The sequence below is a fragment of the Apteryx mantelli genome, chromosome 3 (genome assembly GCF_036417845.1).
Source record: "Apteryx mantelli isolate bAptMan1 chromosome 3, bAptMan1.hap1, whole genome shotgun sequence".
NCBI classification, from domain to species: Eukaryota; Metazoa; Chordata; class Aves; order Apterygiformes; family Apterygidae; genus Apteryx; species Apteryx mantelli.
Window position 1 is genome coordinate 33,564,831 of NC_089980.1, and position 13,118 is coordinate 33,577,948.

General features: G+C 40.6%; 1 protein-coding gene across 1 annotated transcript in view; it reads left to right on the forward strand.

The window, feature by feature from the left end:
• PTPN14 (protein tyrosine phosphatase non-receptor type 14) overlaps window positions 1-11,105 on the forward strand; it is a 117,180-nt gene extending 106,075 nt beyond the window's left edge. The window contains exons 16-19 of the mRNA XM_067294697.1: window positions 1,871-1,999; window positions 3,015-3,249; window positions 5,453-5,616; window positions 10,912-11,105. Coding sequence (XP_067150798.1) covers window positions 1,871-1,999; window positions 3,015-3,249; window positions 5,453-5,616; window positions 10,912-11,040 — 657 coding nt within the window. The 3' untranslated portion in view covers window positions 11,041-11,105. The remainder of the gene's footprint in view (window positions 1-1,870; window positions 2,000-3,014; window positions 3,250-5,452; window positions 5,617-10,911) is intronic.
• Window positions 11,106-13,118: the final 2,013 nt, after the last annotated feature.

Sequence of the window (13,118 nt, forward strand, 5' to 3'; positions counted from 1 at the left end):
TGATTGTTTGAGTCAGACCAGTACTAACATAAAACGCTCAGTAATACTATACCAACACACACGACTGTACACCACTATGCAGGTGCAAGACCAGATCCAGATCAGTGCTGCACAGCTTGTATTTCCATACAAGAACTTCAGGAGTTTACCTGCATTGATCTTGGAGTTTTTAACAATAACGAAGGAGAATAACGTATGGTATGAAATAGGAAAATGAGCAACATGTAAAGGGTTGAAAACCTTTCTCAGTGCAGTGAAAAATTGATTATCATTCAAATGCTGCACTAATTACAGGTGCAAAAGCAAGCAGCTCAGTTTAATGAACAGCTGTTTGAATAACAAATAAATTGATTGTATTTCTGAAAATGTATTCAAAGACCTCTACCTCAAACATAGTATATGCTTAAACCTGTCAAAATTATTGATTGCTCCTTATAGCATTGTCCACCAGCACCTTGATATTTATGGATGTGTCAGCACTTCTGTTGTAAATCTTTTTCTCCGGGATTTATAACTTTGTTGTGAAAAGTGGCTCTGGGCTAACATGTAGAATTAGAAGGTCTTAGTCTGAGAAGGAAAAATATTTCAACTTCTCAAAATAATTACTTCATCTGGTCATGCTTTTAACTGGTAAGCATATTTTTAAATGATATTTAGTATCTCAAAGTGTTGTGGTTCCTTGTACCTAAAGCTTTGAAAAATGAGTTTTTATATAAACCTTTCCTGATGTATAGCAAGTAACTGATCATAGAATAATTGACTTTTACAAACAAAAATGATTATTTTTTAGCTGTCTAAATGTGAAGATCTGCTTCAGTCAGGTAAATGATGTAGTGTTTTACATGGGTTAACTCCAAGGTAATGCTGAGTTTATTCAAAGTATTAAATAATCTATAGTATGAAAATCTTTTTTTGATGCTTTGAAAATTACTTCATCCTATGTTGTCATGCAAATACACAGGTATTTCTGAAAAGTCAGAAATATGGATCATTTATGTATTGGGAAATAGATTTGCATGACCATAGCTTTAGATAATTCTGAATTTCACCTGGCATTTGAAAGCCATTCAGTGTGCTCGATTTACTCTGTGGTAGATTGCAGCCTCTAAACTGAAAAAAACCCGAGGTGAGTGAGGAAGAGAAACTTGAAATGCAGCCTGACAGTCTGTCTTGATTTCACGAGGAGCCAGGAACAGGCCTGTCGGATGTCTGTGTTCTGCACAATATGTGGGCATAACTGCGCGAGCTGGGGACAGCTCTGGCCATATCTTTAATAGTGATCAGCCTAGTAAGATTCTGTTTAAGAAATTATTTTTTGCTTGAGTAGGAAATAGAGTGAGGCCCTAATCAGCAGAGACTTTAGCTTTCCTAGTGCAAAATGCTTTTGACATTCAGGCTTTCTACATAACTGTGTGTTAGTTTGCAGGCATGCAATGCCTTTTAAATGCATATAGACACTTTTTCTGGTGCTCAATTTTTATTTCATTGTGGGTCTGTCACAAAGCCCAGGGAAGTCAGTCAGCTGCTTATTTGTACTTAAGCAACTTAAGTCCTCTCAGAAACAGGGCCTTAAATAAATGTTTTTCTTTCATCTGTGTGATCCAGATGCAATGGCAAGAAAGATGGGTGACATTTTGCTCATAGCGTTATGTTTATGGGTATCAGAAAAGGACTTGGAAACACGAAAGATTGTTTTTTATCAGATTTGCTATTATCAACAGGATGGTTCTTGTTCAAAATTTTGAACTACAGTAAATAAGAATAAGAATTAAAGGTTTCATTACAGTCTCTTATGCTTAAAGGGCAGTTCTGGCACAGACACTACTGACAATTGGGCACTGACTGTATTTTTTCTCTCCCTTGCTCCCAGGTTACTGTAGGCGGGGAAGAGTGGCACTACATTTCCACCCAAGGACCTCTGCCCCACACGTGCCATGACTTCTGGCAGATGGTGTGGGAACAGGGGGTGAATGTTATAGCCATGGTCACAGCTGAAGAGGTATGTAAAATCACAGAATGCGGTTCTTTCTGATTTGAACAAATCTGCTGTTATCATCACTTCCCACTCCTGTAACCTGTTTTTCTATCAACAGCCCTTCTTCCTTTTATTCTCTTTCACCATTTGCTTGTACTGCTATAATGTTATATTTTGTAACTTTCTAATATTCAGTTTGGCAAGTACTAAAGTGAAATGAGAAGAACACCCCCTTTCCCTTCCCCCCCCCCCCCTTCATTTCAGTTTGGCCAAACAAAGCAAAGATATTTCCATTGGAATCTGAGAGCCCTGAGCTGCTCCTGGTTAAAATGACACAGCTTTCCACCCCGTCCAAGGCCAGCTCTGCATACCGTCACTCTTATCAGCTGAAAAGAGACCAGAAGCTGTTGTTTCCGTAGAAGTATCCATTAAAAAAATCTTTTTATTCGTATGCCAAACAAAACAGTTATTTCTATTGTAATCCAAGAACTATTTGCTATGTTATAAAACCTGGCACACATTGCTAACGTTGCTTTCAGCTTTATGCCTGATTACTTTTAACAAACGCAGGGTGTGCCATACCACATCAAGTCACTGTCCAATTCCTGAGACTGATCAAGAACAGATACTTAAAAGTTGCTGAAAAGAATCTCTTTCCCTATTGAAAGGGGAGGCTTCCCAAGGAGGAGAATATTTCCTGAGCTGCTGTAGGCAGTAGTTGGCTTTTGCCCTGAGACAAGGGTTTGTTCTTCCTGTTTCTAATGGGTCTGTGTTACCTATGTAAATATTAATCCTTTTCTCATTCCCAGTTCTTAGACTTGGAAATAAGTTATGGCTGAGAGTTTTAATGGGTACTTTATTTACTTTATGGGATGCTGCTTGCTCTTCCTATTATTTGGGAGAAGGTAAATAAGAGAACTTGGCTTATCTGCAAAGTTTTATGCCCTGTCTGTAGAGAACTATAACTGCAACAGCTAAAGGCTATTTTATTCATGTCTGTCTCTCTCTCTTTGTTTTGTTTTGTTTTGTTTTGTTTAAGGAGGGAGGAAGAAGTAAGAGTCATCGTTATTGGCCTAAACTGGGCTCTAAGCACAGCTCAGCCACTTACGGGAAGTTCAAGGTGACTACTAAGTTCCGCACCGACTCCGGCTGCTATGCAACCACAGGTCTGAAGGTCAAGCACCTTCTGTCTGGACAGGAGAGGACTGTGTGGCACTTGCAGTATACTGACTGGCCAGACCATGGATGTCCAGAAGAAGTCCAAGGCTTTTTATGTAAGACTTCTTAACTTGCATGAGGAAAGGCATAGAAGAAAAGTTTGCTCACACTGAATACAGTTCACTGCACCTAGTTAGAGCTGAGCTTGATATTAGATAGTTATTGCTGTGACATATAGAGGCCTAAAATTGGTCAGGCTTTGCTGTAATTTGGAAAAAGAGGTGGGACGTAAGACGGTTGAGGATCACAGTCCTGAAGGATCTGACATAACAGGAGGAGAAAACAGTGTTGGCCACAGTGCTAAAAAGCCTCGTGAAATTTTAAATAGCAGGATACCTCCAGTGGCTGACCTGTCAGTGTAAGTTATTGCCACTTTCCAGCTACCTAATGAGTGTATGAGATATTAGGCTGCACACAGATGTGGTTAGGGAGGCCTGGGTAAGGTAGTCTCAGATATTAGTGAAATACAGCACAGCTCCCCAGTTTCATAGGAGGCCCTGAGAGCTAACTGCCAGTATTTGGTAACCCAGATGCGTTGGACTTACTGCACAGGAGCAGAGGCCTCCATCACATGCACAATAAGTCTGAACTTGCTGCCAAGGCAGCGTGGACTCTTCTAACCATGTGTTACCCAGGCAATACTAAGAGCTTTCCCGTTTAAATATTGGTCCTGGTTCATGCATTTTCTGAAAATACAACTATTCATCTCTAATGACTTAATAATATTTCCTACTCCTTACCAAATAATAAACACTACTATATTAAGTAATAGCAATTCAACCATTATTTAACCAAAGCCACATCTGTGGTGCTGCAGTGGTGTGTAATGCAGAGATCCTTAGGTTATCAGTGAAGGAGAGTGTACGTGGTCTCCAACACTGATGTGCTGGAGATACCATCTTAGTTCCTGTGAAAGGTCTGTAACCACAGCAGTGTGGCTCTGGTGGAGCTAAGGCCTCTCTCAGAAAGGCCCATTAGTTCTACTTCACTGTAGACACAGCTACATTGCTTTAGTGCCTTGCTGCTCTTTGCATGGTATAAGCTTGATGTAAATCACATGTGCTTCTTTTTCCCACCTTCTTTTTCTCCAGGGCAGAAAACAGAAATAACATTTCAGCTTTGGCAAAGGAGTGCAAAGGAATCTGCCTTGAAGGCAAAGCTATTCAGTTTGTTCTCACTGCCCAATATCTAGTTTGCTTTTTGCTTTGTTTCTCTTACCAAACCCTGTAGCTGTGGTTGGGCATGGCAGTAATTGGAACAGGATTGTCCCCATTTCCCCTATACATTGTTTGCCACCAAACACAATTCCATTTCATAGTGTGCTTTAAAATGATGCTTTTCTGGTGCTAGTAGAACTCTAGACACAGCCTGCCTGTGTCACAAGGACTATTTGGGCTGCAATGCCATGTCGTAAGGAATCAGGACAGGAGAGCTTGGCTCAGATCTCTGTGTCCAACTTCCCACTGAGACTGGTGGGAAGTTAAATGTCTAAGTAAGAGTCATGCATCTGGATATACCTGTCTGGATCAGGTCCATCATCTCTGAGGTGTTTCTAGACTATGCTGGAATAATAGAGGTCACAACCTGAGTTACAGTTTGTAGTGTGTTTATCTAACACAGTGGGCTTCCAGCAGGTAAGATACTCTGTGCAGTTTGATGGTAGAATGCATTGTTATGGGCAATGCTAGAACAGTTGCACAAGATAACTGTTCTTGATTCTTGCACTTTCTAGACTGCATGGAAAACAGACAGCGAGCCCCCAGAAGGGCTCGTAACTGTAGAGAAACAAAGTCTGAACAGAGAGATGGGTGACACTGCCTCCTCCCTGAAAGAAAAAGGAGGGGGAAAAAGGGCAGATGGATGCTCACTTCCCATCTGATATTGGCTTTGACAGGCAGTAGTTTCAAAGGGACTTAGCTGTTGTTTTGATCCCAGCCTGCTAATAGCAGGAATTGCTGTAAGTAATGTCTAGAATCATCTGCTTAGGGGACCTGGAGATTTGCAGAGGGGAAAACAGAACTGAATTTTTTAAAAGAACTATTTAATTTGAAGGAGTAAACTCCCAAGTAATAATTGACACCCAGCTGGTACTTGCTGGATTTGGCGTTGTTCAGTGTACACAGGCCAAAATAATTAGTATGTTGTAAAAAATGTAAATTATTGCCATTTTGACAAAGAGTGATTTTTTTCCATTTTTTTTCCAATTTTTATGATTAGCTGTATAGATTTCTGCAACCTTGTCTGCAATTTATCTTGCAGCTTACTTGGAGGAGATACAGTCGGTGCGCCGCCATACCAACAGTGTGTTGGACAGCAGCAACAATTGCAACCCTCCTATTGTGGTTCACTGCAGTGCAGGGGTAGGAAGGACCGGCGTGGTTATCCTAACAGAGCTGATGATTGGGTGCTTGGAGCATAATGAAGTAAGTGAGCTTCTCCCTCATGACCAACCCTGACTTCATTCCTTAACTAACTAGTTACACTTCTGAGGTTAAAATTAAAAGGCATTGAAATGCTTTCTTTCTATTGCCTTTGTGAAACAAGAGCCTTAAATGCAACAGGCAGAGATTTCCCATGGCAAGTTACTTGTTGCAGGTTGCTGTTGGGTTGATTTTATGCGTTTTTATTAATATTAATTTAATGCATTCAAAATTAGGGCTTCTTTCTCTCTTTTGAGAATTTAGTCTAATTCATACCTGTATTTAATTAACAGTCTAGAGACAGCATGTCCACAAGGACATCTTGAAAGAGGCTAGAGAAGAATGCCAGCTTCCAAGCTCTTTTTACTAATGTTTTCTGTTCTCTAAATTTACTATGTAGGCTCCTTTCTCTCTCTCTCGTACTGTCTCTAATCTCATTTGGAATGAAACTCAGCTGTGGCTTTAAAAAAAAAAAAAAAAAGTGTGTGTATGTAGGGGGTTGAGCGCCGAAGAGCTACAACCAGCATTACAAGATTAGTCTTACAGTCTGAAGCAATGTTAAGAAGAACATCATTGGCAGAGCAACCGTGTGTAGCTATTTGCTTTTTGTCTGTGTCCTTTGCCACTGGGGAGCTGTCCAGTAAAAACACCACATCCTCAATAAGAGTGCGCCATGCAGTTCCAACCTGTGCAAAACAGCTATTGAAACGAGGGGTTTCTATTGCCAAAGGAACTGCTCAAAGACCAAAACCTCTTGTAGAGATAAGAATACAGCAAGAGCCACAAATAGATGCGTATTATCTGTCCCTCCCAGTAATCATCCACTGGATGAGTCACTTGCAGTGCAGGGACCACTGGATGTACATACCTGAAGGAGCAGAAATGCTCACTTATTTTCTGTGTTACCATAAAGTTATGGACTGGGGCCTTTCTGTGCAAGGCACTGTACAAAGTGTACAAAAAGTACTTTTTTGCTCATTGAGAAATGTGAGTCCTAAAGGAGATGCATACCAGTGAACTTTCCTTTTCATCATTTTTTAAACAGTGATGCAGAGCTTTGTTTTGATCTTCTCTACTCTCTTATCCCCCTCCAGTTTCTTATTGTTCTTTGCTAGGTGAGAAATATTAAATACAAGATTGATCTGTGTCACAAAGAAGCACCACATTGTAGTTGCAAGTGATCTCCTGAAGATACTGGGCCCGTTTCAACTGTGATGAGCCTCCTGCAACTTTGGTCAAGCTTCATTAGGACTGAAGCTGGCCTGGACAGCTGTGTCATAATTTAAGTGTGGTTTCTTATTTTTTCATGCTCTTATTTCTTCTTTTTAGCCTTCATTTTCTTTTTCACACAATTCCTTTTTTGAGGACAAGGAGGTGGCAAGGACAGAAAGGACCCCCACACACGTGGTTTGGGAGTTCTGCAGCCTTCATGTATCAGCTGAGGTTTAGTAACTGCTCTTGTGCGAGGAGTGGCTCTGACTCTCAAGCCTGCTTGACTTATTTCCATATGCACTGGCGTCTGGAAATGGCTGCTACTGTTGTTCACACAGCAGCCATGAAGTTTCTGCACTTCAGAGGAAATCTGGATAGTTATAAGATCTGTACTTAAATCGCTTGTGAGCAATGTTTAGCTGTGTCTGCTTTATAGTAACCTCTGTATGCTAATGCTGTGCCAGGAACAAGTACTAAACAGTTGTGCAGCTCTCTGTGGCCACCTCAGTTTGTCTGCGGTTTACAGAAGATACCTATTCAGCCAAAAATAGCTGAGTAGCAGCTGAAGATAAAGGAGGTACCTAGACATTTGAGCATGGGAGTGGGCCTTTACGTTCAGAGGAATTCTCATCAACTTCACTAGGAGCTGATGGTAGTGCTCACTAATAAGGGATTTCTCTGATGTCTCTTAATTAAAGCATTCCTTTGTCTTGATTATTAGTGGAAATCATTATTAATATTAAAGACAATTTTCCTAAAGGGCTTTGTTGCTCAGGATTGTACTAAGTTAATATTTTTGGTTTGTTAAAACCAAATTAAAAAATTTTTAAACTTAACATTTCATTACTAGTTAAGCAGTATGTTTTCAGCTTGTGACAGATACCATACTTTGCACAGAGGATTCTTTTTCATGCAGCAGTTTTACTGGTTTATTTTGAAGTAGGATTACTTGTTGTTGCTTTTTTTCCTGAAGTAAAATTGCTTATTACTTAAAATGCTTTACAGTCTTACAAATTAGCTGATTTCCTCAAAAGACTTGTAGTGAGTAGGTGCATTAATATTTTTGTGAAGAAGAAAAGGGAAGAAGGTTGAAAATCCTGATACAGATCTTTGCGGAAAGTCTGCAGCAGTGCTGGAACTAAAACCAAATCTCTTGATTTTGAGGGTTTTAGGTTTAGGTAAAAGGCCATTTTTAATCAGCTGTTGTACAGCTTTAGTCACTGTGGCTTCTGGGCACTTGCTGGTTGAATCTAAACCTATAGATCTCATTGCAGGAATATATTTTCAGTAGCTTGCTATATAGCAAGTAATATGTCACATCATTACATCCTTTTTGCTGTAGGCATGTACAAGAACAAATTAACTGAGGCTCTATCGACTTTTAGTTCTGACTTGGCACTGGGACATGAACTAATGACTGCAGTTACAGTCATCTTCATAGGGAAGATATTTTAGTTTGGATATCAGAAATGAGTAACATTTTTGTATTTTCTTTTTGCAAATGCCACCTTAGCAAAGTATTACTTATCTTTCATTGACATATATTGTGATGAATCTGAATTTCAAGATTCTGCTTTCCTGGAGTAAAATGATTATTAAGGTTGAATACAAATAGGAAGGTCCAACGGGCAAGATGGGCTTGCGTTTCATTTCTGAGATAAATCAAAGCCTAAGCCATTATAAGAAGGTGCAGGTAGTCACGGATTAGCGTGTACCACAGGCCTAGTAAAAATCAATGAACTGTCAAATACTGAACCGCTGAGGTAGGAAGTTGGCTGTGCAGGTCAAAGCTGGCGTGCATTTTTGTTGTAGCTATTCAGGTGCGATCGAGTTCTGCGTGACTCTGCTCAGCGAGAACCAAGTGCCTTTTGTAATCACCAGACGCCCCAGCGAGGCACTCTCCGAGTTAGCTGAGCAAACTGAAAAGAGCTTATGTTTTCCCCTGCGCCCATTTGAAAATAATACGACGTTACTCATCACAGCTTACGCATCTTTATGCTTGTTGACTCTCTAGAACTGTCCTTTTGTAACAGCTTGTTTTGGGATGTGGTAGAATATTTAGCTGTGTTTTCAGAAATTGATAATACATTAGTTTGGGCTTGTTTACATAGAACGAGTTTCTTAATTTCATGAAAATGCACAGAAATGGATATCTGGTGTGATTTCCTTATTTATATTTTACTTTAAACTTTCCAGAAAATTTCCACTGTGCATGGAAATAGACTCCACGTGCCTCCAGTTGTTAGCAGTGATCTTAACTTATTTCACTGTCGTTTTGTCCAGGCTTTGTCCTTGTACCATTTCTCATCTCAGCCAAAAGACTTGCTAGGTTCCCTTTTGTGTTTCTAGAATGGCAAACTGGCATTACGAAGTGCACTTTGTGTTGCTTGATAGGATAACTATTCTTCGGTTTTATCTCTTATAACACATAAGAAACAACACACAATTGTTACTCCAAAGTAGAGGAAACAGAGGACAAATTCTCCATTGCATCGCTCATCCCAAGAGTTGTTACTCGTCTTCTTCCTAAAGCTTTACTCTGTAAAAATGTATCCCCCCACACACACTTTTTAACAGTCAATTATTTCTGTCAGGAAAAAAAAAAATCATTGTACTAAAATAATGGTGAAAGTAGTGGTATAATAATTAAAAAGGAAAAAAAAACCAACTTCATCAAAGGAGCACATATCTTAGTGCTTGCATTTACTGCTGGAATAGTAAATTTGTATCCCTGATCTTGGGTTGTATTAGACACTCTGAATTCTATCCTGGCAGGCTGAGCTTTATGGTTTAAGTGATTTCTGAATAGCTCCTCATGTACCTGTTCTAACAAATGAAACACAGCAACATCATAGTTCTTTTGCTCCCTAAATGCTGGAAATATGATGGCAATACCTAATGAATTTTCCAGTGAATGATGCTTCACCTCACAAGCCCCTCTGTTTCACACAATGCATTTTTTGATTCAGACCATTATAAGGGTGCACGTGCGTCAGCGTGCTAATTGGGATGACGGGTGCATTTTCACAGGGGATTGCCTCGTCTGTCCTCACTTAATGCGTTTTGGTTCCTGTTGCAGGGTGGTCTCAGAACACAGGAATGAGTTTCTTTTTGCTGAAACTAAACTGGAAGATGTGCACTAAGAGGGCACCTAATGTGTCCCAGCTGCTAATAGACAGTCAGTACATGGGAACAGACTAACGCTGGTCTGAATTCAATCCCCTGCAAAATGTGTTTTGTGCATATTGGTTCCTCAGTGCCAACTGTTTTGCTTTACGGATGTGTTTCTTTTGGAGCATTATTTGCTAGTGTAAACTTAGCTGTGAGAGGTCAGGTGCCAGGGTTTCTAGATCTTTTGGTGATAGACAGTGACTTCCACTCTCTTTTAGTGGAAGGATTAGTATATTTGCCTGCGCTTTAATTTTGTTTGAAGATCTTTTGTTCTTATGATCCTGATGTCTGCTTGCCGCTTGTAAAAAAAAAATCTCTTGGATCCTCCCTCTATGAATGAGTTTCTCTGCAGATCAAAGGGCAGTATGCAAGTTGCCACAGTGTTCGTTGATGCACTGAACGGCAGAGTTGCAACTGAACTATATTATCTTGGCTATATAAATTTTGCACTAGACTTTCCTGATATATCTAGCCTTTAACCTGAGATAATACGATACACAAGATTTATTTTACTGAATTGAAAATGGATGTATTGAACCAGAAACCTACAAAGAGAAGAAAACCTTTACTAGGTGTTCAGTTGATGGTCTGCTGAGAGGTAGTCAGTGGTACACAACTGGAAGACAGAGTATTTAGTCATTTGCCCATTTAGATCAGTTCAGAAATTCCCATAAACTTCACTGGGAAAAGGATTAGATGCATATGTAATACTGCTTTACTCCTTGAAAAAGTTCGTGCAAAAAAATTGTAGTATTTCACTATGGTTGGTTATAATTAGTTCTATTATCTAACTATAATATAGTTCCTCATGCCAGCTATGTTCTTGTCTTTAAGTCAGATAACTGATGTTTGAAGTGGTGCTTGCTGGATTTAATGAATCTACATCCTTATGTCCTTTTTGCCTTCACTTTACAGAAAGTGGATGTGCCTGTGATGCTGAGACACCTGCGGGAGCAGAGAATGTTTATGATCCAGACCATAGCCCAATACAAATTTGTCTATCAAGTGCTCATCCAGTTCCTGCAAAACTCCAGACTTATTTAATCTCTTTAAAGATCCCAGACATAGCTTTCTGGATTTGACTGAACGTTGCTGATAAGAGGGGAACTGCCTTGATAACGTTGTGTGCATATATTGTACTTACTCAAGTTGTCTTGAAAGTAAGCAGTGATTATTCTTTACTAGAGTCTCCCATGGATTATTTTATACAAGATATAATTTATTTTTCTTGGAATAACTTGTGAATTACTTTAATAACTTGTGAAACTTATGGTAACTTTTGAATTGAACCACATTTGACATGACTGATCTGCATTGTAACATGTTCATAGGGAAAGCAATCCTTTCTAAAGGTGTAGTATACGGGCTTTTAGATTGCTACATAGTTTATGAAATGAACAGTTATTTGGCAGTAGGCTTTTTCTCAGATAAGAATATTGTGGAGCCAAATATGTGGCTTCCATGGTAAAAGTGAGACCTGCTACACGTCAGCTAGGGCTCTGTAGGAGTAGAGTCTGAGAATGCAAAATCGTAAGGTACGGAGACCTGTGCCTCTGCACAAGCAGCAGGGAGAGTTACAGAGGGCTCGAACGCAGGCAGTTGTGAGGGCAGAGCACTCTGGGTGCTAAAACTGTTCAAATTTCACAGGAATTACAGTTTCAGTTTAGTCTTGGAAAGAAGCAATATTGGATCTTTTAAACGAGGCCTTTACCATCCTTTGGAGGGATTCTTAAGAGATGAAGTGTTAGAAAAACAACCCAGAACAAGATGAGGTTAATCAGTGAGTCTCTCCTGTAACTGTAGCGGGCTGTGGATTGAATGGCAGAGGCATTTCAGCTTAAATACCAGCACCCCCACCCACCCCCACATACACTTTAGCAAGTTGTGGTGGAATTCCCACACTGTTATTTCTGGTGTAAGAGATGGAAAGAAAAGTTCCTGCACTGAAGCTGCTCCCTCTTCACACAACTCCCCTGTTTCTCATCTCTGCAAGCTGACATCCTCCTGCCAGCAGTCCTGCTCTTGACCGAACTTGCTCAGACTTGGTGGTTCTGTAGGATTGCTAGAGAACAGACCAGGCTGGAAAGGAGCCCTGGAGGTCTCTGGTCCCAGCCCTGCTCACAGCTGGGCCAACTTCAAAGTTGGATCGGGCACCCAAGGCCGTGTCCAGTCAAGTTTCAGAAATCTCCAAGGGTGGAGGTTCCATGGCCTTGCGGGGCCCCAATGCTTAGCCATTGTTGTGGTGAAATTATTTCTCCTGGATATCCATCCCTTTCCCAGATAAGTTTAATCTTTTAGTCCCTCATTCCTTTTGCTTCTCATGCCTACTTGCCTACCCCTGTCCCTCCATCCTCATCTCTGATCCCTTCTTCTCTGGCAGCTAGTCCCACCCAACTCTCTTTTCTCTGCTTTAGGGGACCCCCGCTCCCTCCCAATTCCTAAACGTTTTGTCCTCCTTCTGCCTGTAGTTTTGCATCCTCTTAATCACCCTACTGGCTGGTGCTTCTGTCTTTATACTATCTCTACAGCCTGGGCAGATAAACAGTCTGATGTCCTGTTTTTTCTATCTCCCAGTTTCCTACTGTGTTTCTCTTTGCTGGATGAGAGTGTTTATTTCTTCTGAGGATACAGCTGTTATGCCATGGCATTATGGGAAATGCAGTCATTGGCCTTTCTGCAGAGAAAAGCTTCAGCAGTAGCAGATGAGATAGGTCAAGTTAAGTAATACTGAAGGCTGTGGACCAGGAGTTCCCAGCTCCCAAACAAGTCACAGGATCACAGAATTCTTGGGGTTGGAAGGGACCTCTGGAGATCACCTAGTCGAACCTCCCTACTTAAGCAGGGTCACCTACAGCAGGTTGCCCAGGACTGTGTCCAGTTGGGTTTTGAACGTTTCCAAGTATGGAAACTCCACAACCTCTCTGAGCAACCTGTTCCAATGTTCAACCACCTTCACAATGAAGTGTTTTCTTGTGTTCAGAAGGAATTTCCCATACTTCAGTTTGTGCCCCTTGCCCCTTGTCCTGTCCCTGGGCACCACTGAGAAAAGTCTGACTCTGGCTTCTTTACACTCTCCCATCGGTTATTTATACACATTTATCAGATCCCCCGAGCCTTCTCTT